Genomic DNA, 25,460 nt, shown 5'->3' on the forward strand with positions numbered 1-25,460 from the left:
ATTGTATAAAACAAGTAACCTCTGTATGAACAAAAAATTACTAAAAAAGCAGGGATGTAGAACGTACAATTATTTATATTATTATACAGTAATAATGTATGTTAGAATATAATTAGGATCAATTAGAATGTAGTAAAAGCATAACACCATGTGTATGTCCTATCATCTATCATGGGGGGAAAAAAGAAAAATATTTTTCAAATAATAATGCTCAAATTTGGGTTTGATTAAAAGTTCAAAATAAAACAGATTAAACTTTACTTTTAATTAATGTTTATAGTAATCTAGATGTATGTACAAATTAATTAAAATTATGCAAGCATATCCAAAAAACACAATCCTATTTTTCAATTTAATTACCGTGGTAATTAAATTTCATAAAATTAAAGAAAATGGTAATTAAATAAATGTGAATATGTGAAAAATGAAAAAAGAATATTGATGGTGGGTTTCAATGGTACTAGGGAGTTGATAAAAATGATGAGTAGAATCAATCTCAACATATCCAAATTAATGCTTGCTATACATAAATGTTGAGCAGAGGGGGAAAAAAGTAGAGACGAATTTTCCTTTCATGTACTACGAATTTTATTACTTTTTTCATGAAAGATGCAAAATGAAAACGCCATATCATTACTATAGCACTGATGGTTGTGAAGAAGCTAGTAGTGTGATGAATGAGTAGTTATTTATACCTTGTCTAAATTGAATGAATTGTTTATTTATATGTATGTTATTATTCATATACACCATCACCATCACTCACTGTAATAACTATATATCATTACTTTTTTTTTTTTCTGTGTGTGTGAATAGATTGAAGATGTTTGATTTGCATTTTCTATCTTGATTTTATCCAGAGAATTTCTATATATACATATATGTCACATGCTGAAGAAGGAGTTATTGCACTGTGCAAAAAGGGTAAACTGAGCAAAAGAGACAGCAGCAGCAAACCCTAGAGAAGATGAACAGTGTGTCAGGGTGAAAAAACGTTGAGAAGTATAGTACATAGTCAAATATTACTATTACATTATTACTATAAGTTTAGCAGATAATTAAATGCTTATTACTGCCATCTTAATTACTTGTAAGACATTTGGAAGAAGGGTGCAGTTGGAATGGGACACTCTTCACTGGGACAAGCTGGAGAATAAAATTAAGGGGGTGGAGAATAAAATTTTCGAAAGTTTAGAAGTATGTTTTTCTGTCTTAAAAAATTTTAAAAGTTTTACAAAGTTCATTTTTTAATTTAATATTTTAAATATTTTTTTGTTATATTTCTTAGGATTAGCGATGTTGGGGTAATAAAAATACTGACTCACAATTTTAGATTTACAATTTTATGTAGTTATACAAATAATTATTTAAAATTATAATTTTAGCTTTTAACATTGTTTCACCCGCAAATAATTATTCTCTGTTATTTTGTGCTTCAGATCTTACATTATTGTAGACAACTTTTCTTTGGGAGGCAGAGCACTTCTTGGAGAATTTGAAATAAGTTTATTTGTATTAATTATGTTAAGTGTATATAAAAAATTAGTGGTGTTAAATGAGTTATTTATACATATTAAAATATAAAATATATATTAAAAATAAATTAAATAATATATATATTAACTTATATATAATTTTAAGTATAACATTATCAAAAAATAAATTTATTTAGAATTAAAGTAATGTGATTAAGTGTAATTTATTTAGATGTGATTAAAAAATAATTAAATATTATGTACAGTAAAAAATTGATATTATTGAATGATAAAATTAAAATTTATTTCTATGTATCGTTTTTGTTCCCAACGTTTTCGTCCTATTTAAGTCCCTAACGTTTTAAAATCGTCTCAATTTTGTCCTGTTAACGGATCCCTAATGGTAGGACAACATTGAGTTAATTTTAAAACATTAGGAACTTAAATAGGGCGATTAAAATGTTAGAGACAACTTTAAAACTTACCCCAAACGTTAGAGACAAAAACGATACTTTACTCGTGTTTTTATCAACGTCAAAATCATATGAATGCATTTTTAGTAGTTTATTCTTGATTTAATTCTTGCTTTTGTTGATTGGCCTTTAAATGGCTAATAATATTTAGGAGATAACAAAAATCAACCTAAATCAATTTAAAATTATTTGATTTTATATTCATTAATTATTTCTGAAATAAATATATAATATTAAATATAATAAATATGTAATTTTAGATACTATATATTTATTGTTTCCTTAGTATTACTATAAATAGCTTAGCTTTGCTGATCTTACCATCATTATTCTCTCAACCAAATATAACATATATTTCGATAATCAGTTTTAACATCTTGAAATAAGAGATGAACTTATATTTAATTTAGGTCTTTTTGTAAAAGTTGTTAATTTTTTATTATTTCATTGTTTATTTTCTTATCTAAGAATAGATTGAATTTGAGTTCTTTTAAGTTTATGAATAGACTAATTAATAACTTCATAAAAAATTTATATGTATACATAAAAAATTAACTATTAAATAAATTATTATAAATTTATTTATATTTTAAAATATATTCTATACGAGTAATTAATTTTAATGAACACACATAAGATAGATGATACATTTATATTTGCAATTTTGCATTATGCTTTTTTATTGAGGTCTTCTTCCAAAATGATGAATACGGTTTGTTAATGAATTTTGTCGAACACATTAGTTAATAATACAAAAATAATAGTTTCTTTTTTCAAAATTTTACTCTTTTCAACAAATTAAAGACTTAACCACTTTCAAGTTTCTAAGATAAACCCTTTGTTAATCAACTTTTTGTTAAAATAGTAAGCAAAAAAGGAGAGTGAAAATCAAACACAAAACTGCAAAGTAAAAAATACGTTAAAGATTTAATTGCTAATTATTTTCGTATCTCCCTTTTTCATAGTGCATGTTTAGTATAAGTATGGCTGAAAATGAGAAACTTGGAATGTACTCAAAATATTCTATTCATTATTGTTGAAGGCCCTCTCAGCTTCCATTGAACAGTACAAGGCCCGTTGGCCACAAAAATAACATTACAAGAATCTGATTGGCTGGGCCTCATTTAGGAATCCCTTAGTTTTCACTGAAAATTTGACTTTTTGACTTTTGACTTTTGACTTTTGACCAACCAATTTCTCAGAAATTTTGATGACCAAAGTCACTTTAGCTATATGCATGCGCAATCTAACAAACTTTATGCAACATTAAATACCAAAAAAAAAAAAAAAAAAAACTTTATGGAACATTTTGCTTCAAAACAATCTTTTCTTATTATGGTTGGTTGTAAATGTAAATTACTATGATATATGTATATTAAAATCAGCCACCAAAATTAATTATTAATATAAAATATTAATTAAAATACAATATATATAATAATTTATTATCTATTTAAGTAAGTGTCAAAAATTTGAATTTCTTCTTATATATATAATAATCTATTGGTTAATAATAAATTTAAAAAAAAAAATGTGACGAATTAGATTTTATCCTTATAGATCGAAAGATAGTAGTAAGATACTATGAAAAATAAAAAAACTATATATAGCAATTTTCTGAAAAAAAATTAGGATGACATTATAAATATAAATAAATGATATAAAGGGAAAAGGAAGAAAAATAGAGTAATGTGGATGTATGTGGTCCAATTTATATGGCGTGCAAATGGAAAAAAAAAAAAAAGAAAAAAGAATAATGAAAGTTTTATGTTCAGTGTGGATGAAGCTACTACTATGGTCCAGGCTCCACACCTTTTAATTATTTCGTCACACTCTGAACCTTAGAAAACTTTGATTATCAATTTTACCACACCAGACGAGTTGCTTCTTTTGGTGCGAGAACTGAGAATGACACTACGCCCCAAAAGTTTTAAGAGTGTGTAATCGTAATGGTGTATGTATTTATTTACCTTCACCAAAAGTAATACTAGTTTGCACTTTTATATAGAGATAATGAATAGTTATGCTATCTTAAGAGCACCTTAATTCTTTTTTAGGGTTTTGCTGTCAATGTATGCCATATTCATTAGGTCTCAGTTTGAAATTTCATCATTAGTATTAAGGAGTTAAACTCCAAAATGTTTTTAAAATTCTAATTACACTAATTATATTTTTGAAATGACAGAAATTGATCACGTTAATCTCTAATGACATGATGAGCAATTGATGAAAAAAGGTTGAGAAATTAATATAATGTACTTTTGTCAAGAATATAATTAATGCAATTGAAATTTGAAGACTATTTTAGTGTACTCAATTAATTTTCGAAATTACTTTGTGACTTAACTCATGAATTAATTCATTCATGTGAGCATTTTTTTTTCTGATAGAAAAAGAACAACACTTGTATTCTATAGCTAGTATTAAATATATGGGTGTACACTCTTTTACAATTGGTAGTAATCATGAGTTTTGACGCAGAAAATGCTATGCACACACAAAAATAAAATGAACTCGTTAATATGGGCTCAATACAAGAGAATACACGTTAAATAAAGATGAAGATGATTCATTGATTCTTGCATTAAGAAGGCATTCATGGAAGTTGGAAGATAGGATCACTGCATGTGGTTGCAGATTGATTTGAAGCATGCTAATGGTAGTTTTAGACTAACTCAGCTATCAGAAAACTTGGCTTAAGATTATAAATAGAGTTAGCACATTGGAAGAGAAATCCAGTGTCAAAGGTTATCAAATTCATTTAGATTTTTGTAAATTGGATACAAAATTTGATGCAGCAAAAGCAGCAGAGCCACCTAGGACACATATGAGGGCGACTGCGAGCTGTGCGGCCACCTCGCCGAGGTTGTCTTCAGGCACAAGGTAAACAAAGAAAGGTCCCAAGAGAAGCAAACCAAGGCTGAGTGTTAAGAGTGTCCCTGGTGTTCCGGGATCAGTGGCAGCAGACAACACTCCAAACTCCTCTGCCTTTGAGAGGAGACCAAGCTGCTCGATTTTCGAGAGGGAGAACCCCAAATTCTCTGCTGCAGACAGAAGCCCTGCTTTCTCTGCTTTGCTTAGAAGCCTTAGCTGCTCCATTCTTGTTAGGAGCTTTACCGGAGGCGAGCTTGTCGCCGGGCTGCTCCGTGGTTGTTCACCAATTGGGAACACAGTTGAATTCTGTGCACAAGATAGATAAAATCTCCATTTAACTCGAATTTTTCAATATTATTATCTTAATAATTTCAATTGATTTTGATCATTTCTATTAAAATGGTTTTACTATTTAAATCTTCTCTATTTTAAATTGTGTGCGTGCATTTAGGTTGCGTTCGGAAAAGAAACTGAGACTAAGAGACAGGAGACACAGACTAAGTATTGTGTTTGATGTAAAATAGACTGAATTATGTCTCAATATCATATTTAGTTTAAAATAAATATAGAGATTGAGAGGTAAGTTTGAAATTTAAAAAGTTATATGATAGTATTTCTAGAAAGAAATATTATAAAAATTTCAGTCCTTATCTCTAAAAAAATTCAGTCTCTTATATTCTTACTTTCTAAAAATATTAAAGAACTAAAATTTTATGTGGAAACTGAGATTTTAGTTCTAACCTATAATCACTAAACACTATTTAATCTTAGTCTCCCGGTGTCAGTACTATTCTTAGTCCCAGAGAAAACAAATGCAGCTCTAAGGACATGTTCCAAATCATGTCTTATTTTAGGGGTTCTAAGTCCCATAGCGCAATTGGAATCGATGATTATTTTAGTACACATGATGAGTCTGTGGGACTATTTGGAGCTTAACTCACCTAAAAGGCTAAAACATTATCCAAAATAATCCTCATAAAAACTGAATTCCATGTCTCTGTGATATAGAATAGGTTTAAACAACATTAAAGAATGTTTTAAGACTTAATTATCACTGCAACGTTATCCAACTCTTTTTTTTTGTTGCCAACAGGAACTCCTAAGTTCACTTACTTATAACTAATTGTTCTGTTTCCATAGCTAAAATTTCATGACAATCAACTTAATTAGTTGATAGGGCAAAAAGAAATGAAGTTTAGACTATGATCCAATATTCAAAATGAAAAAATAAAATAAGGTAGACTAACCTTTCTAGAAGAAACAGTTTTAGAGACTAATGGAAGGGGCTTCTGAGTAGCCATGGATTTGACAATCAAAGGTGACAAATAGTTTCTTTCCGAAGAAGAAGAAGAAGAATGGCAGAAGAAGGGTATTCCTCTGCTGTTGCTGCAAATGGATGCTGTGGATTCCATAACCATTAACCTTTCCTTATCGCCTTGTCTCAAGATTTGGTGGCTATGGAAACAACAAACGAAACCACTTTGTGGATGATACTCATCCTCATCATCATGATGCATGAACAAGATTCATCGTCATTGGTGTTCCACATTTTACATCTCCACGTGTTTTGATATGGTTGGTGCTTTTCATCTAAGTGGCTTCACCATTACCACTATTTTTTTTATGGGTAAATGGGCCGAAGCCCACACAACTTTTTTATTGATTTTCTCTTTTTTGGAGAGGAAACTGAATTATATTTTAAAGAAAAATGGACGGACTGGCCCAGAATAAAGAAAATATAAGGAAAAAAATAAAGAGAAAACTCAAAGTAAAAAGTAAGGAAGAATTCTTCCCCATAGCAATTCAATCGTTATAAACTAATGGAGAAAAAAATCAATCATTAATTAATCATGTAAAACTATATATTTAGTGTTTATAAAAATGTAATTATATTGATGGAATAGAGTTTCATATTTTTATTCTGATATATTTAATTTTCTTTTGTGAAATATTTTGCTAAAAAAATATATAAAAATTATGTATAAATATACACAAATATATAATTGCTGGTTATTAATCGTTTGTGGGACTGAGAATATCAAATTGTAACAAATTGGAATATTGGATCATGATTCATACGTGTAGTAGGTTGTATTTCATTCTAAATATGAATTCTTTCAATTATGTTGTATAAAGCTAGGTCCATTGTGAATATGCAGCAGGAATGTATGACTAGAGAATTAGAGAGTAAAAAATTAAAGAATAGAGAGAAAATATAATTGATTTTTATTATTTTTTTTAGTAGTCAAGAATGTTATTTATATATCTATCAAAGGGTTATATTACAATATCTAAGATCAAGAAAGGTGAGACTCTAACTACTTTTTAACTATATCAGTTTTACGTCCTATATTAGAATTTGTACTTTTCACATTTTCCCTTAAACTCAGTGTGAAATTAGAAACCACCCTGAGTTTGGTTTAAAATTTATGAAAGAAAGTTGCTAAGAGAGGCTTGGTCAGCACATCAGCTACCTGAGAATCAGAAGGTATATGAACCACAAAAAGTTGGCGTTTTGCAACTCTATCTTACACATCTTTTATCTTATTTTCAAATATTTTTAATTAATTATTTGTTTTATCTTGTTTTAATTTTAAATTTGGTATTTCTTTAATTTTTTTTCTCTTTTTTTTTTTGAATTTCAAACATTTTTACACACATTTCTTTCTAATTTTTTAAAATTTTTTCGAATTTCATAATTATTTTTTCTTTCTATTTTTATTTATTTTTGAAAAAAAAAGAGAACTTTTAATTCTTGTTCTTTCTTCTTGGGTATCTCACTGGGAGTTCTCTATAGTTTGACATAGAAACTCCCACTTTTCTTTGTCTCTTGTTTGTGGAGGAATACCAAAAATTACTATGGATCCAAATGAGGACGCACAACCCAGAAGAACCTTGGGATCTTATATAGCTCCCACTTCTGACTTCTATGGAAAGAGCACTAGTATACCTCCTATTGGAGTAGCTCATTTTGAGCTCAACCTACAGTTGATCATCTTGGTGCAACAAATTTGTCAGTTTCACGGACTTCCTTAGGAAGACCCCACTAGATTCCTCTCTGAATTTCTGCAGATCTGTGATACTGTAAAGACCAACGGAGTGGATCCTGAAGTCTACATGATGATGCTTTTTCCATTTGCTTTGAGAGATCAAGGAAAGGATTGGTTGGATGTCCAACCCAAGGGGAGCTTGAATACCTGGAGTCAAGTAGTCAACAAATTTCTGAACAAGTACTTTCCCCCAAAGAAGCTAACCTAGCTAAGACTGGATATTCAAGGCTTCAAACAAGAGGATAATGAGTCTCTTTATGATGCCTGGGAAAGGTACAATTTGATGCTCAGAAAATGTCCCATTGAAATGTTCACAGAGTGGGTCAAGCTGGATATCTTCTATGACGGACTCTCTGAAAGAGCCAAGGTATCCCTGGATAATTCTGCGGGTGGCTCTTTACACATGAAGAAGACTCTAGAGGAGGCCAAAAAACTCATTGAGATGGTGGCTAACAACCAATACCTATACTCATTAGAGAAGACCTCAATGAAAAGGGAGGACAACGGAGTGTGAACCGAATTTGCTATCCATGAACAAAATGAATCTTTAGTCCAGCAGCTGAACTTTCTCACACAACAAGTGTTGAGCCTACAAAGTTCAGTTAACAACCCTCCTCCTCAGCCTCCACAGCCTCGGAATACTCTTGACCTGGCACCTGCAATAGCAGAACTTGTAAAGAGCCAGCAAGGCTTCATGCAGGAGACCAAAGCCTCCATAAGGAATATGGAAGCACGGTTGAACTAGGCTAAACAGCACTTGTCTGAACAGATAAGTGAAGAGTGCCAAGCTCTTCAATTAAGGAGTACCCTGAACACCCAGCCTCAGAATAGTAAGAGGCAGGGAGAAGAGCTGGCAGAAGATGAATAAGCTGTAGTTCAAGGCACTCATGACAGCGCTGAATGCTCAGAGGGGGCAGCCAGGGCGTTCAACGCCCAAAAAAGGGCAGCCCAGGCGTTGAACACCAGTCCAAGGGAGGCCAGATACGTGTAAGTGCTGAGAACACCTCTCCTAAGCAAGCTGGTAGCCCTTCTATAGGCATTATAAATACTCACCCTATACCATTCATGGCCCTTGAGTACAAATCCAAGTTACCATACCCTCAAACACTCCAGAAAGCAGAAAATGATAGGAAATTTGCCAAATTCTTAGAAGCTTTCAAGAAACTTGAGATCAAAATCTCCTTTACAGAGGCTCTTGAACAAATGCCTTCATATTCTAAGTTTATGAAGGAAATACTGAATAACAAGAGGGCTTGGAGGGAAGTAGAGACAATGGTGCTTACTAAGGAGTGCAGTGCAGTCATTCAGAGAAACCTTACTCAGAAACTTCAGAGACCCCCTAACACTCTTCCTAGAAACACAGAAGTAAATCCAAGAGAAGAGTGTAAGGCCCTCATTAATACCAAGGAGGCTGAGCCTAAGATGGTACACACTGTTGATGAACTAGATGAAGAAGAGACTCAAGAAGAGGTTGGAAGCACACTGTTACACGCCCCTTTCGTAAGAAGAAAGCCTGAAATACCACACCCTCAGAAGACCCAAAAGGAGACCAAGGACAAGCACTACTCAAAATCCTTGGAAGGCTCTAAGAAGCTGCAAATCAATATCCTTTTGTTGAAGTTTTGGAGTAATGGTCTGTATCTACTAGAAGAAACCTCTCTGATGCTGAGAGAGGTGAATTGGTGATGAGGTTACAGAAGGATTACATGATTATCACGGTTCATTAAACCTCCACTACCCCCTAACAAAGGAGGTACTTCCATGCAAAGTACAATATTGAAGCCTCCCCCCTTGGGTGAAAACTCATACAGTTTTTTCAGATATCAAACTTATGTTTGGTGTTCGGCAGTCACCCCTACCAAGGAGGAAGGTCCAAGAGGAAGATGCATATGGGATGGAGAATCAATATAACCCCTACCCTAACAAGCAAGGAGAATCAAGCTGATAACAATAAAAGAAAGCTTGTTATGAGGAATTCAAATCCGAGGGCACTGATCTCCTCCTTTTCCCCCTTGGAGTCATTTCTGCTAACCAACTGGAAGAAGAGGAAGAAAGTCAGCAATCGAGTGTCAAACTAATGACATTAAAGAAGCGCTTGTTGGAAGGCAACCCAACCATGAGTAGAGTATTTCTGTCATTATTTCTTCTGTTTATTTTTATTTGAGTTTATTTTAGTTTATTTTCAGAAAATTTCCTTGCTTTTTAATGTTTGTGATCATGTGCAGTACTTAGAACAGAGACAGAGACATTTAGAGATGGAAAAAGAACACTCTGGGGAGAGCCCCTTGCTTGCGTTGAACGCCAGACAAGGATGAGGCTAGGTGTTCAACTCTCATGAAGGAGCATGCACTGGTGTTGAACGCCAGTAATAAAGGGAACTGGGCATTCAACGCCCACCAAGGAGTACTTTCTAGCGTTGAATGCCAGACTAGGGGAGAGTTGGGCGTTCAACGCCCAAAACTGGCATTGAATGCCCAGGCAAGGGAAAGGAACTTCAAGTTTCAAAAACCCCTCCCACCCAATCTTCCCTCCCATTTCTTCTTTGCTTGGGGACAATCAAACTTTTTAAGTTTGGTGTTGCAGAGCAAGCTCTGGGTTTATGCTATCATCAATAGCACCAAAGGAAGGCGAATCATCTTCATGGAAGATCAGCAGCTGCCATAATTGAGGTGGTTAAGTTTCATTACCCCTTTCTTTACCTTATTCCCTGTTTTCTATTTCTGGTGCATGATCATGTTTAGTATTTTGTCCTTTACTAGTTTTGTTTTGTCTTAAGCTATAAAATATCCTATGTATCCTTCACCATGCTTAAAAAAAAATTTTCTTGAAAAAAAAATAATGAGATACATAAGCTCGAGTTATATAATAAGAGTAGTCCAACTATTTTGATGTGGTGGCCCTTGCTTTTACTTTCTGAATGCATGAATTAACAGTGCATATTTGATGTTAAAGTTAAGTGTATTGGCTCTTGAAAGAATGATGAAAAAGGAGAAGTATTATTGGTAATCTGAAAAATCCAAGAAAAAAAATTGATTCTTGAAGCAAGAAAAAGCAGCAAAAAGAAAAAAAAGAAAGAAAAAGAAAAAGCAAAAAAAAAAAAAAATCAAGTAGAAGAAAAAGCCAAAAGCTCTTAAAACCAAAAGGCAAGTGCAAGGATCCAAGGCTTTGAGCATCAATGGTTAGGAGGGTCTAAAGAAACAAAATCTTGGCCTAAAAAGTTCAAATGAACTGATTCCCCTAATTAAATGCTTGTGGTGTGAAGGTGTCAAGTGAAAAGATTGAGACTGAGCAGTTAAAGTCGTGATCCCAAAAGGAAAAGAGTGTGCCTAAGAACTCTGGGTACCACTGTCTGGGGATTCTAGCAAAGCTGAATCACAATTTAATTGGATTCACCCAGTTAAGCGCCTGTGGCGTTTATGTATCTGGTGGTAATACTGGAAAACAAAACGCTTAGGGTCATGGCCAGACTCAAAAGAAGCTGTGTTCTAGAATCAAGAAAAGCTAAACTAAGAAAATCAATAATATCATCCGGATTCTGAGTTTCTAAAGATGTCAATACTTCTGAGCTTCAAAGGAAAGTGAAATGCCAAAACTGTTCAGAAGTAAAGAGCTACTACCCTGCTCATCAATTGGAACTGAGCTTCATTGAAAACTTTGAGACTTATTGTATCTTTTTCTTTTTTTAATCTTACTTGTTTTTGGTTGCTTGGGGACAAGTAAAAGTTTAAGTTTGGTGTTCTGATGAGCGGATATTTTATACGTTTTTTGGCATTGTTTCCTTAGTATTTTTAGTACATTTGATTAAGTTTTATTATGTTTTAGTAGGTTTTAGTACAAAAATTACTTTTTGGATGCTACTTTGAGTTTTTGTGGTTTTCCTATTACTTTAGGTGATTTTTGGGTGATTCTGGCAAGTTTTGGAAAAGCCTAATTCAGAGACAGAGAAAGGACTGCAGATGCTGTCAGATTCTGACCACCGTGCATTTAAACGAGCATATCTGGAGCTACAGAGGTTCAAATGACGCGCGCTCAATGGCATTGAAAAGCTACCATACAGGGCTTTCCAGAAATATATAATGGTTTATACTTATCTTTGGAAATGATAGCCCAAAACGGGCATTGAACGCCCATCTGACCCCCTGCCTGGCGTTTGGACGCCCCAGAAGGACTAAAATGGCGTTTAGACTCCGAAAAGGGAGCAAGCCTGGCGTCCAACGCCCCAAGAGGAGTCTAAGCATATGGATTCACCCATTCACCCAAAACGCAGCCCAAACACTCACCAAGTGGGCTCAGAAGTGGATTTTTGCACCCTTTAGCTTAGTTTATCACATTTCTGTAATTTTTAATTAATAGTAACATCTTTTAGGTCTAGTATTTAGATTATAAATAAGAAACTTCCTTCCTCCTGAGGATGATGCCTCCCAGGAGGGGAGAAGCACAGACACATTACTACTATTATTTTTTGTAAGCTATGAGCAACTAAACCTCCTAGGTTAAAGTTAGGAGCTTTGCTGATTCTCATGGATTAATAATATTGCTGTTTCTATTTTAATCTATGTTTGATTCCATTCTAAGATGTATCTTCGTTCTTCAAACTAATGAAACCGGGTGGAATGAGAGTATGACCCATTTTCTACATGGGTTCTTGTGAGTCTCTAGCGGGATAGCATTGAATCACAAGTTTGATTATACATCTCTTAGACGGTTAACCCACGACTTCGTTGGGGACATGGAAATATCTGTTCAGCCACGGTACGGGACGATTAGGGCCTTTGTGGTATAGACTAGAATCATAAAGCTTCATTCTCCGATCCGGAAGATCCGACCTTGTCTGTGGCGTTTTGAGTAGGATCACCAGGGATTGAATTGCTAGAGCTTCACCCTCGTTCAGAGTGGATGACTATTAGCACCGGCGTGTGATCTGAAGTAGAGGAGATTAATGACCACTAGCCCCGGCGTTAATCACTTATAGTTTGCCATGGAATTATTCATTCATTGTTGGAGTAGATAGTAAGAAAAGTTGATTCAGAAAGAAGAAGCATCTCCGAAATCTCAACCGATTTCTTATCACTATTTTCACACCAATTCAGTAATTCTTTCCTTATTATGTTTTTATGCATTTTTCACAACCACTATCTTTTCTATCCGCCTGACTAAGATTTACAAGATAGCCATTGCTTGCTCAATCCAACAATCTCCGTGGGATTCGACCCTCACTCACCTGAGGTATTACTTGGACGACTTGGTGCACTTGCCAGTTCATCTGTGCAAAGTTTGTGGAGTTCAATTTCGCACACTAGATACTTGCTCAAGTCTTGGACAAATCTGATAGAGGACACCCAAGTGAAAATCTCTTTCCTTGTCACAGAGACATTCTTGGAGCAAAGCGCTTTAGACTTCTCCACATTAATCTTCATCCCAGATGCTTTACAAAAAGTCTCTAAAACCACCATCACATTTTGTACTTGTCTTATTGTAGCTTTACAGAATAAAAGCAAGTCATTCGCAAACACTAAGTGGGATATTTTTGGTCCCCCTCTAGAAGCAGCAACTGGCTTCTACAAGCCCAAATAAACCTGGTGACTAATAAAGCATGCCAATCTCTCCATACACAACACAAAAAGATAGGGTAACATAAGGTCTCCTTGTCTAAGACCCTGGCTAGGAGTAAAGCCATTCAGACGATTCTCATTCCAAAGAATAGATAAGGAGAAAACAATGACATAATTCATAATTAAATTAATTGTAGGACTGGGAAAATCAAAGCTCTTAAGGGTATGGGCCAAAAATTTCCAGTCAACTCTGTCATAAGCTTTCTCTAGATTAATCTTAAAGGCTAGTGTGCCTTTTTTTGATTTAGTCTTCTTCATAAAGTAGAGGACCTCTTGAGCAATAATGATATTGTCAGGAGTTCCTCATCTCCGAATAAATTCTCTTTGAAGCGGGCTAACAATCTCCGCAAGATGAGGACGGAGCCTATTAACAAGGACCTTCGTGGTGATCTTATAAACCACGTTGCAGAGACTAATCGACTTGAAATATTTTATAGATACCGGCGTTTCAACCTTTAGAATAAGAACCAGTAAAGTCTCCATTATTTTCGGATTAAGAGCAACACTGGAAAATGCCTGCATAACCATCTTCCAAACATTAGGACCAATGATCTCCTAATATTTCTTGAAGAAGAAAGCTTGAAACCCATAAGGACCCATAGCTTTAAAAGAGTTCATGTGAAAAATAGCTGTTCTGACTTCCTCCATAGTAACTGGTGCTGTAAGATCATTGCAAGCTTCCTCATTCAGAGAAGGAAGAGGCACATCACCAAGGCAACCCAAATCAACATCATCCAAATGACAGAATAAGCTTTTGTAGAAAGACTCTGCTTTCCGACTCAGAACCTCCGGATTAGTTTTTCACACTCCATCCTTTAGAAGAAGGCTATGAATCTTATTATGCTTCCTTCGCACAAGAGTATGAATATGAAAGAATCTTGTATTCCTATCCCCGAACCTTACCCACTGCTCTTTGGACTTTTAGATCCATAGGAGCTTTTCTTGCACTAGATTATTATAATCATCAAGCAACTGTTGCTTTTTCTGACGCAAATAAATGCTATCCACCACTTCCAAACACTTCTGCAAATAATTAATATGCTGCTCTAATTCACATTTCTTAACAAAAATGTTACCAAATGCCTTCGAGTTAAACTCTAAGAAATTCTTCTGCACTTCCGAAAGTTTGCCATGAATCCTTCTATTACCAGACCACCATGACTAATTCACAATAACCTTATACCCGAGATGAGTAGCCTAAGCAGCAATAAATCAAAAAGGTCAATTCTCTTTAGACTAAGAACTACCTTTACAACGCACCAGAATAGGGCAATGATTAGACTGATGCCTATTTAAACTTCTGCATAAGCCTCTGGAAAGATGGATAACCAACCACTATTTATATGGACTCGGTCAAGTTTTTTTGCCATGTCAACATAATTTTTCACCTTCTTATACCATGAAAATAATCTCCCAATGAAGTTCAGATCAAAGAAACCACTATCCCCTAATGAAGTAGCAAACCTGTCTGTTGTTTGATGAGAAAATTGGCAGCCCTTAGACTCATGAAAAAATATGACTTTATTAAAATAACCAAGAACAATCCAAGGTCTTTGGAAAATCATGGATTGTGCAACAAGATAATCCCAAAGGATAACCCTTTTGTTAAATTGAAGGCTACCATAAATATCACTACACCTCCAAATCAAATTATCAAGGTGAACCTCAATAGTAACACCCTGATAAAAAGCATTAATGAACTTACAACAAACACCCTGCATTGAGGATAGAAACTAAATACCCCCTTATGCCCCTCCGCTTCCACTATATCAATAGAGTGATACCCCAACTTTTCCCAAAATAATTTTAAATGCTGAAAAGGAGAGTGAGTTTCAACTACAATAAAGAAAATAGGTCTAAATTTTCTAACAAGCTCCTCACAATGCGCCTGGGCTAACTTATTAGAAGCACCGCTAATATTCCAAATAATCATATTTAAACTATCATAAATAATAGGGACAGAATAAATAAGAATATAATACTCTAAATAGAATCACCAACCTTAATAAGTGGTTTATCCTGCGATATTGGCACACTCTGATCCTCAATAATTGTCACCCTCGGACCCCAACGCTGCATCCGCCATGCTTCCATCTACTAAGGTTTCTTCCGTTGTGTCACCATTTTTATTAACTGGTGAGTTCTGCAGGGAGGAAGGCTGCGGACGCTTACGGAGAGAAATTCCACGACGTACATGATCATTGTGTGGCACTAGTGTCGGGGCTTCATGATTCTTTCCATCACCGAAAGAATCACCCTTCCCTTCCAAGGACTCTTTCTCCATGCAATACGATTTATCATGCCCATACCGTGCACAAGTAGAACAAATCAACTGTAAACCCTCATGAGTCATGCCCTCCACAATAATATGTTTGATTATCAGCAACCCAAGATTAATCTGAACACAAGCTCGGACATATTTTTCTCTCTCTGCAAGCTTAGTGGCCAAGTCTACTTTCACTGGAACCTCTATTGCAGAAGCAATTCGCAGCATTGGTTGTTCCTGGTAGCACCAAATCGGAAGTCCCGAGACTTGAATCCATACTAGCGTTGATCTGAACGATTGTTCGCATGGCCTAAAATCCATGTCCCATGGATTTACTGCAACATAGTAACCGTCTATCAACCACCGGCCACTAAGCATGACTTTCTCACAATCCGCAGCAATATTGAATATTAACCAAAAAATCCCCAAACCTCACATCCAACAAATCAAACCCTCTTTTGATGCGCCATACTATCCGAAACTTATGCATAAGAGCCGTGTAGTCATAATGCTTATCTAGCACCTTGATCACGATGGCTTTCCTATATGGTTCAACTAGACAGCTCTTTGCCTCTTTCGTAAAACTGACACTTGGTGGACGAGAATCACCCTACTTACTTATCACCGTGGTGATACCATCTCTAGATAAAGACCCTACTAATACGAAGGCCTTAAACTTCTCTGCTCCAATGACCTTATCTCTAAAAGAGATATTAGGTGGCTTTCTTAAACCCTCTCGAGAAGAACCCTCCTTGACACCGGATACACATCCTCCCATGCTCTCCCCCTTATCTCTTCCAGCATGGTCATCCTCCTCACCATGTTTCACCCTCAAACGTTCGCTCCCGCTCTATCCTTCTCTCATTCTCCATGAGTACGAAGTACGTACTCTTTCTGTACTAGGGTTCTTTTAATTACTAAATTCCTATGTTTCTACTACTTCGATTTAATTTAGTTTTAGTTTAATTACTCAATTGGTTCTTGTAGTTTTATTAAATTTTTAATTAGGTCTCTATAGTTTTTTTTTTCAAATGGATTCCTGTGTTGTTTTCAATTTTGTAATTAGGTCATTTTCATATAAAAAATATTAAAATTAACAGAATATTTTTTAAAAATATATGCGGTCAAAGATTTAGTTCGATTTTTAATTATGAATACCTTCAATTTGCAAAGAAATATTTATGGAAAGCCAAAAATTCTTAGTTCACTCCTTACTTTCAATCAAACCAAATTCACATATGCAAAAGGGTAAATTTAGCTCAATAATCCATATTTTTTTCCAAATCACAACTAATATACTAAAAGTGCAATTCAAACTAAATAACTAAGATATATACAAGCCAAAGTGCAAAATGCAACAAAGTACAAATAAACAAAAGTACAATAGAATAAAAATGTGCAAGTACTAAAAATAAAACAAAATAAAGCAAAATAAAATAAAAGTCTGAAATGGTTCAACAAAATGTAATCCACCAAAGACGGCGACCTCCCCACACTTAAATCACAGCATCGTCCTCGATGCTCTCAATCAAGCTGGGTGAGAAGGATCATCGCCTGCATCTTTATCGTCGCCCGTCGCTGGATGTGCCTCCGGCTCTGTCGGCTGTGACTGTGCAGGTGCCTGTGGCTCTGTAGGGATCCCATGCTGAGTCTCCTCTTGCTGGGCCTCCTCCTGCTTGTCCTTCTCATCCTTAGAGTGCTCCGAGGGTGTATCAGGATCCGAGGGGATGTCAGTACGTCCCGAAGTCACAATCAGCTTCAGATGTGTATAGCGTCGCTTGTTACGACACTCAGACTGCTCATAACATCGCAACAAGCGCCGCTCCATCCAATCCTTGCGCTCAAAGAGGTACTGCACAAGGTGGTAGACTGGCTGTGATGTAGATGAAGGTGCTGATCGAGATGGTGCAGATGGTTCTGCTGCAGCTGAAGAAGTAGTCGGCTCATCAGTAGCTGCTGCTATGGCCGCTCGGTCTCTGCGCTGGGCTACTGGGCGGTCACCAAACCAGTCACCCCAAGGGATAACCTTCTCTTTACCGTGAGCGGCTGGTGCCTCATCGCCCTGCTCCCAAGGTACCTCAGCCCGGTGAGCTAGCTGTGTGACCAAGCAAGGGAATGGCAGGTTGCCTCTGATATTGGCCCGGTACATGTATCTCCTGATGAGTCGTGAAAGGTACAGCTCCTTCCCCTCTAAGACATACCAAATCAGAACTACCATATCGGCCGGGACCTTAGTAGAATGGGTACTAGGCATGACATAGGTGCATAGGATCTGCTGCCATAGCTTGGCTTCCTTCGTCAGATAGTCGAACTTAATGCCTCTCGGAGTCTCTTTCTTGGATCCTTGCTCCCAAGGGGCATCAGGAAGGGCAAGCGTACGATGCACTGCGTCCTAATCAAAACACATGCATTTAATATCCTCCTCAGCCTGATGGAAGGCATCCTTATCACTGATCTTAGGCTGAAAGTGAAGGATGTCCTCAATAGCCTCCTCTGTAATCAGAATCTGCCTGTCTCTGAGATGAACTGCATCAAGGGTCGCTCGGTAGAAATTGAAAAAGAACTCCTAGACCCAAGACTCATTCACTCGCACTAGCTCTCTATCGAGAAATACCCAACCCCTCTCCACAATCCGACGCTCAGTATACTGCTTCAGATCAGAGGGTACAGCTAGTTTCCTTTCCACAATGAGGTTTCACTTATCAAAGTGCAGAAATCTAAGCTCACAGTATAGGTTAGTGGTGCACGAAATTACAATCACACTTTTGCAATTCTGCACAACTAACCAGCAAGTGCACTGGGTCGTCCAGGTAATACCTTACGTGGGTAAGGGTCGATCCCACGGAGATTGCCGGCTTGAAGCAAGCTATGGTCATCCTTGTAAATCTCAGTCAGGCGAATTCAAATGATTATGAGGTTTTGATGATTAAAATGTAATTAAAACAGAAAATAAGATAGAAATACTTATGTAATTTATTGGTAGGATTTCAGATAAGTGTATGGAGATGTTTGTTGCTTCTGAACCCTCTGCTTTCCTATTGCCTTCATCCAATCATGCGTACTCCCTTCCATGGCAAGCTGTATGTTGGGGGATCACCGTTGTCAATGGCTACCGTCCGTCCTCTCAGTGAAAATGGTCCGGCTACGGGTTACGTAGGGCTAATCATCTGTCGGTTCTCACTCATGTTGGAATAGGATCCATTGATCCTTTTGCGTCTGTCACTACGCCCAACACTTGCAAGTTTGAAGCTCGTCACAGTCATCCCATCCCAGATCCTACTCGGAATACCACAGACAAGGTTTAGACTTTCCAGATCTCAAGAATGCTGCCAATTGATTCTAGCTTATACCACGAAGACTCTAATCTCATGGAATAGAGGGCTCTATTGTCAGCAGAGGCAACCATGCGTCGTGAACCAGGAGGCTAAGAGATACACACTCAACCTATTGCAGATAGAACGGAGGTGGTTGTCAGGCACGCGTTCATAAGTGAGAATAATGATGAGTGTCACAGATCATCACATTCATCCGGTTGAAGTGCGAGTGAATATCTTAGAATAAGAATAAGCTTGAATTGAATAGAAGAACAATAATACTTTGCATTAATTCATGAAGAACAGCAGAGCTCCACACCTTAATCTATAGGGTGTAAAAACTCCACCGTTGAAAATACATAAGTAAAAATAGGGTAGACTTGGCCGAGTGGCCATCCTCCCATGGAGGTCTCAGAACATAAAAGTTACATAATATATTCCAAAGATGAAAATACAATAGTAAAAGGTCCTATTTATAATGAACTAGTAGCCTAGGGTTTACAGAAATAAGTAAATAATGCAGAAATCTATTTTCGGGGCCCACTTGGTGTGTGCCTGAGCTGAGCATTGAAGCTTTCACGTGCATAGGCTTTTCTTGGAGTTAAACGACAACTCTGGTGCCAGTTTGGGCGTTAAACGCTGGTTTTAGTGCCAGTTTGGGCCATCAAATATAGGGCAAAGTATAGACTATTATATATTGCTGGAAAGCCCAGAATGTCTACTTTCCAAAGCAATTAAGAGCGCACCAATTGGGCTTCTGTAGCTCTAGAAAATCCATTTCGAGTGCAGGGAGGTCAGAATCTAACAGCATCTACAGTTCTTTTTTAGCCTCTGAATCAGATTTTTGCTTAGGTCCCTCAATTTCAGCAAAAAAAAACTTGAAATCACAGAAAAATACACAAACTCATAGTAAAGTCCAGAAATGTGATTTTTATTTAAAGACTAATAAAAATATAATAAAAAGTAACTAAAACATACTAAAAACTACCTAAAAATAATGCTAAAAAGCGTATAAATTATCCGCTCATCACAAAACCAAACTTAAATTGTTGCTTGTCCCCAAGCAACTAAAAACAAAGTAGGATAAAAAGAAGAGAATATACAATAAATTCCGAAAACATCTATGAAGATCATTCTTAATTAGATGACCGGGGCTATTAGCTTTTTGCTTCTGAACAGTTTTGGCATCTCACTTTATCCTTTGAAGTTCAGAATGATTGGCATCTATAGGAACTCAGAATTTAGATAGTGTTATTGATTCTCCTAGTTCAGTATGTTGATTCTTGAACACGGCCATTTTATGAGTCTTGGCCGTGGCCCTAAGCATTTTATTTTCCAGTATTACCACCAGATACATAAATGCCATAGACACATAACTGGGTGAACCTTTTCAAATTGTGACTCAGCTTTGCTAGAGTCCCCAATTAGAGGTGTCCAGAGCTCTTAAGCACACTCTTTTTGCTTTGAACCACGACTTTAACCGCTCAGTCTCAAGCTTTTCACTTGACACCTTCACGCCACAAGCACATGGTTAGGGACAGCTTGGTTTAGCCGCTTAGACCAGGATTATATTCCTTTAGGCCCTCCTATCCATTAATGCTCAAAGCCTTGGATCCTTTTTACCCTTGCCTTTTGGTTTAAAGGGCTATTGGCTTTTTCTGCTCTTTTTCTTTTTCTTTCTTTTTCTTTTATTTTTTTCGCCATTTTTTTCGCAAGATTTTGTTCTTCACTGCTTTTTCTTGCTTCAAGAATCAATTTTATGATTTTTCAGATTATCAATAACATTTCTTCTTTTTCATTATTCTTTCAAGAGCCAACAATTTTAATATTCATAAACAACAAATTCAAAAAATATGCACTGTTCAAGCATTCATTCAAAAAAGCAAAAAGTATTACCACCACATTAAAATAATTAAACTATTTTAAAATTCGAAATTCATGTACTTCTTTTTCTTTTTCAGAAAACATTTTTCATTTAAGAGAGGTGAAAGATTCATAGGATGTTCATAACTTTAAAGCATAGGCACTAGACACTAATGATCATGTAATGAAGATGCAAACATAGATAGCACATAAAGCATAAAAATCGAGAAAAACAGAAAGATAAGAACAAGGGAATCAAAGAACGGGGTCCACCTTAGTGATGGCGGCTAGTTCTTCCTCTTGAAGATCCAATGGAACGCTTGAGCTCCTTTATGTCTCTTTCTTGCCTTTGTTTCTCTTCCCTCATGGCTATTTGATCCTCTCTAATTTCATGGAGAACAATGGAGTGCCCTTGGTGCTCCATTTTTAGTTGCTCCATATTGGAACTCAAATCTCCTAAGGAGGTGTTGATTTGCTCCCAATAGTTGTGTGGAGAAAAATACATTCCTTGAGGCATCTCAGGGATTTCTTGATGAGGGACTTCCTCATGCTCTTGTTGAGGTCCATAAGTGGGCTCTCTTATTTGCTCCATCCTCTTTTTAGTGATGGGTTTGTCCTCTTCAATGAGGGTGTCTTCTCCTATGACAACTCCAGCTGAATTGCATAGGTGACAGATGAGATGAGAGAAGGCTAACCTTGCCAAAGTGGAGGTTTTGTCAGCCACTTTGTAGAGTTCTAGAGATATGACCTCATTAACTTCTACTTCCTCTCCAATCATGATGCTATGGATCATGATAGCCCAATCTATAGTCACTTCGGATCGATTGCTAGTAGGAATGATGGAGCGTTGGATGAATTCCAACCATCCTCTAGCCACGGGTTTAAGGTCATGCCTTCTCAATTGAACTGGCTTGCCTTTGGAGTCTCTTTTCCACTGGGCTCCTTCCACACATATGTCCATGAGAACTTGGTCCAACCTTTGATCGAAGTTGACCCTTCTAGTGTAGGGGCATGCATCTCCTTGCATCATTGGCAGGTTGAATGCCAACCTTACATTTTTCGGACTGAATTCTAAGTATTTCCCCTGAACCATTGTAAGCCAATTCCTTGGGTTCGGGTTCACACTTTGATCATGGTTTTTGGTGACCCATGCATTAGCATAGAACTCTTAAACCATTAAGATTCCGACTTGTTGAATGTGGTTGGTGAGAACTTTCCAACTTCTTTTTCGAATCTCATGTCAGATCTCCGGATACTCATTCCTTTTGAGCATGAAAGGGACCTCAGGGATCACCTTCTTCTTGGCCACAACTTCATAGAAGTGGTCTTGATGGACCTTTGAGATGAATCTCTCCATCTCTCATGACTCAGAGGTTGAAGCTTTTACCTTCCCTTTCCTCTTTCTAGAGGTTTCTCTGGCCTTAGGTGCCATAAATGGTTATGGAAAAATAAAAAGAAACGCTTTTACCACACCAAACTTAAAAGGTTTGCTCGTCCTCGAGCAAAAAAAGAAAGAAGGGAGTAGAAGAAGAAGAAAATGGAGGAGATGGAGAGGTGTGAGTGGTTCGGCCAAGGGGGGAAGAAGTTTTTATGATGTGTGGAAATGAAGGAGGGATGAGGGGTTTATGTAGGAGTGGAGAGAGGGGTAGAGTTCGTGTATTAGAGGTTGGGTGTGGGAGGGAAAGGATTTGAATTTGAATTGTGAGGTGGGTGTTATGGGGAAGAGTGGTGGAGGTGATTGGTGAGGGGTATTTGGGGAAGGGTGTTATGGAAAGGTGTGAAAAAGAGAGAGAGAGAGAGTTAAGGTAGGTGGGGATCCTGTGGCCTGTGGGGTTCACAGATCCTGAGGTGTCAAGGATTTCTCATCCCTGTACCATTTTGGCGTGTAAACGCCCCTTGAGTGCCAATCCTGGCGTTAAACGCCAGGTTGCTGTCCATTTCTGGCGTTTAGCACAAGCTTTTCTTCCTTTTCTAGTGTTAAACGCCAACTTTTCTTCCCTTTCTGGCGTTAAATGCCAGTCTGGTGCCCTTTTCTGGCATTAAACGCCCAGAATGGTGCCAGACTGGGCGTTTAACACCTATTCTGCTACCCTTACTGTAAGCTCATTCTCCAGGGTGTGCTATTTTCAATGCTGTTTTTTATTTTAGCTTTTGTTTTTGTGACTCCACATGATCATCATCCTAAAGAAAACATAAAATAATAATGGAAAATGGAAATTTAACATAGATAAATAAAAATTGGGTTACCTCCCAATAAGCGCTTCTTTAATGTCAATAGCTTGACAGTGAGCTCTCATGGAGCTTCACAGATATTCAGAGCATGGTTGGGGCCTTCCAACACTAAACTTAGAGTTTGAATGTGGGGGCTCTGTTTGCCTCTGTATTGAGAAAAGCTTTTCATGCTTCCTTTCCATGATTACAGAGGGAGATCCTTGAGCCTTAAACACAAGGTAGTCCTCATTCACTTGAAGGACCAACTCTCCTCTGTCAACATCAATCACAGCTTTTGTTATGGCTAGGAAGGGTCTACCAAGGATGATGGATTCATCCTTATTCTTTCCAGTGTCCAGGATTATGAAGTCAGCAGGGATGTAAAGGCCTTTAACCTTCACCAAGACATCCTCTACAAGTCCATAAGCCTGTTTCCTTGAATTGTCTGTCATCTCCAGTGAGATTTTTGCAGCTTGTACCTCAAAGATCCCTAGTTTCTCCATTATAGAGAGTGGCATGAGGTTTATACTTGACCCCAGGTGACACAGAGCCTTCTCAAAGGTCATGGTGCCTATGGTACAAGGTATTAAGAACTTTCCAGGATTCTGTTTCTTATGAGGTAATTTCAGTTGAACCAGATCATTCAGTTCATTGATGAGCAATGGAGGTTCATCCTCCCAAGTCTCATTACCAAATAACTTGGCATTCAGCTTCATGATTGCTCCTAAGTACTAAGCAACTTGCTCTTCAGTAATATCATCATCCTCTTCAGAGGAAGAATACTCATCAGAGCTCATGAATGGCAATAGTAAGTTCAGTGGAATCCCTATGGTCTCTGTATGAGCCTCAGATTCCTCTGGTTCCTCATTAGGGAACTCCTTTTCGTTCAGAGGACATCCCATGAGGTTTTTCTCACTGGGAATCATGTCTTCCTCACTCTCTCCAGGTTTGGCCATGTTGGTCATGGTTATGGCCTTGCACTCTCTTTTAGGATTTTCTTCTGTATTGCTTGGGAGAGTACTAGGAGGAGTTTTAGTAATTCTCTTACTCAGCTGACCCACTTGTGCCTCCAAATTTTTAATGGAGGATCTTGTTTCGTTTATGAAACTTAGTGTGGTCTTAGATAAATCAGAGACTATGGTTGCTAAGCCAGAATAACTTTGCTCAGAGTTTTCTATTTGTTGCTGAGAAGATGATGGAAAAGGTTTGCTATTGCTAAACCTATTTCTTCCACTATTATTGTTATTGAAGACTTGTTGAGGCTTCTGTTGGTTCTTCCATGAGAGATTTGGATGATTTCTCCATGAAAGATTAAAGGTGTTTCCATAGGGTTCTCCCATGTAATTCACCTCTTCCATTGCAGGGTTCTCAGGATCATAAGCTTCTTCTTCAGAAGATGCTTCCTTAGTACTGCCTGTTGCAGCTTGCATTCCAGATAGACTCTGAAAAATTATATTGACTTGCTGAGTCAATATTTTATTCTGAGCCAATATGGCATTCAGAGTATCAATCTCCAGAACTCCTTTCTTCTGAGTTGTCCCATTGTTCACAAGATTCCTTTCAGAAGTGTACATGAATTGGTTATTTGCAACCATTTCAATGAGTTCCTGGGCTGCTTCAGGCATCTTCTTCAGATGAAGAGATCCACCAGCAGAGTTGTCCAATGACATCTTGGACAGTTCAGACAGACCATCATAGAATATGCATATGATGCTCCATTCTGAAAGCATGCCAGAAAGGACACCTTCTGATCAATTGCTTGTATCTTTCTCAAGCTTCATAGAGGGATTCATCTTCCTTCTGTCTGAAGGTTTGGACTTCCACTCTAAGCTTACTCAATTTTTGAGGTGGAAAGAACTTTGCCAAAAAGGCATTGACCAGCTTTTCCCAAGAGTTCAGGCTTTCTTTAGGTTGTGAATCTAACCATGTCCTAGCTCTGTCTCTTACATCAAAAAGGAAGAGCATAAGTCTGTAGACCTCAGGGTCAACCCCATGGGTCTTAACAGTGTCACAGATTTGCAAGAATTCAGCTAAAAATTAAACTGATGAGGATCTTCCAATGGAAGTCCATGATACTTGCAATTCTGCTGCATTAGAGAAACTATTTGAGGCTTAAGCTCAAAGTTGTTTGCTCCAATTGCAGGAATTGAGATGCTCCTTCCACAGAAGTCAGAAGAAGGTGCAATGAAGTCACCAAGCATCTTCCTTGCATTTTTGGCATTGTTGTTATTTTCGGCTGCCATGTCTTCTTCTTTTTCAAAAATTTCTGTTAGGTCCTCTTCAGAGAGTTGTGCTTTAGCTTCTCTTAGCTTCCTCTTCAAG

The 25,460-nt window shown here is 36.9% G+C and overlaps 1 protein-coding gene and 1 non-coding gene across 2 annotated transcripts; one reads left to right on the plus strand and one right to left on the minus strand.

Annotated features, from left to right (window-relative positions):
• Window positions 1-4,628: 4,628 nt before the first annotated feature.
• LOC112784973 (uncharacterized) lies at window positions 4,629-6,400 on the minus strand. The gene is made up of 2 exons (XM_025828366.2): window positions 6,070-6,400; window positions 4,629-5,128 (listed from the first exon to the last, which is right to left on the minus strand). Exons 1-2 carry the CDS (start codon window positions 6,337-6,339, stop codon window positions 4,706-4,708), a joined length of 693 nt encoding a protein of 230 aa, XP_025684151.1. The 5' UTR covers window positions 6,340-6,400; the 3' UTR covers window positions 4,629-4,705.
• Window positions 6,401-24,866: 18,466 nt separating this feature from the next.
• On the plus strand, window positions 24,867-24,971 carry LOC112787916 (small nucleolar RNA R71). Its single transcript, XR_003195300.1, has one exon. It is a non-coding gene; the product is annotated as a small nucleolar RNA R71 (small nucleolar RNA).
• Window positions 24,972-25,460: the final 489 nt, after the last annotated feature.

The sequence above is a fragment of the Arachis hypogaea genome, chromosome 20 (genome assembly GCF_003086295.3).
Source record: "Arachis hypogaea cultivar Tifrunner chromosome 20, arahy.Tifrunner.gnm2.J5K5, whole genome shotgun sequence".
Taxonomy (NCBI): Eukaryota; Viridiplantae; Streptophyta; class Magnoliopsida; order Fabales; family Fabaceae; genus Arachis; species Arachis hypogaea.

Excerpts from the sequence above, each read along its gene's own strand:
- LOC112784973 (XM_025828366.2), bottom strand. The coding sequence starts at position 6,339 with ATGCATCATGATGATGAGGATGAGTATCATCCACAAAGTGGTTTCGTT. Across the intron at positions 5,129-6,069 it reads AAACTGTTTCTTCTAGAAAG|AATTCAACTGTGTTCCCAAT; the intron begins GTTAGTCTACCT and ends TCTTGTGCACAG.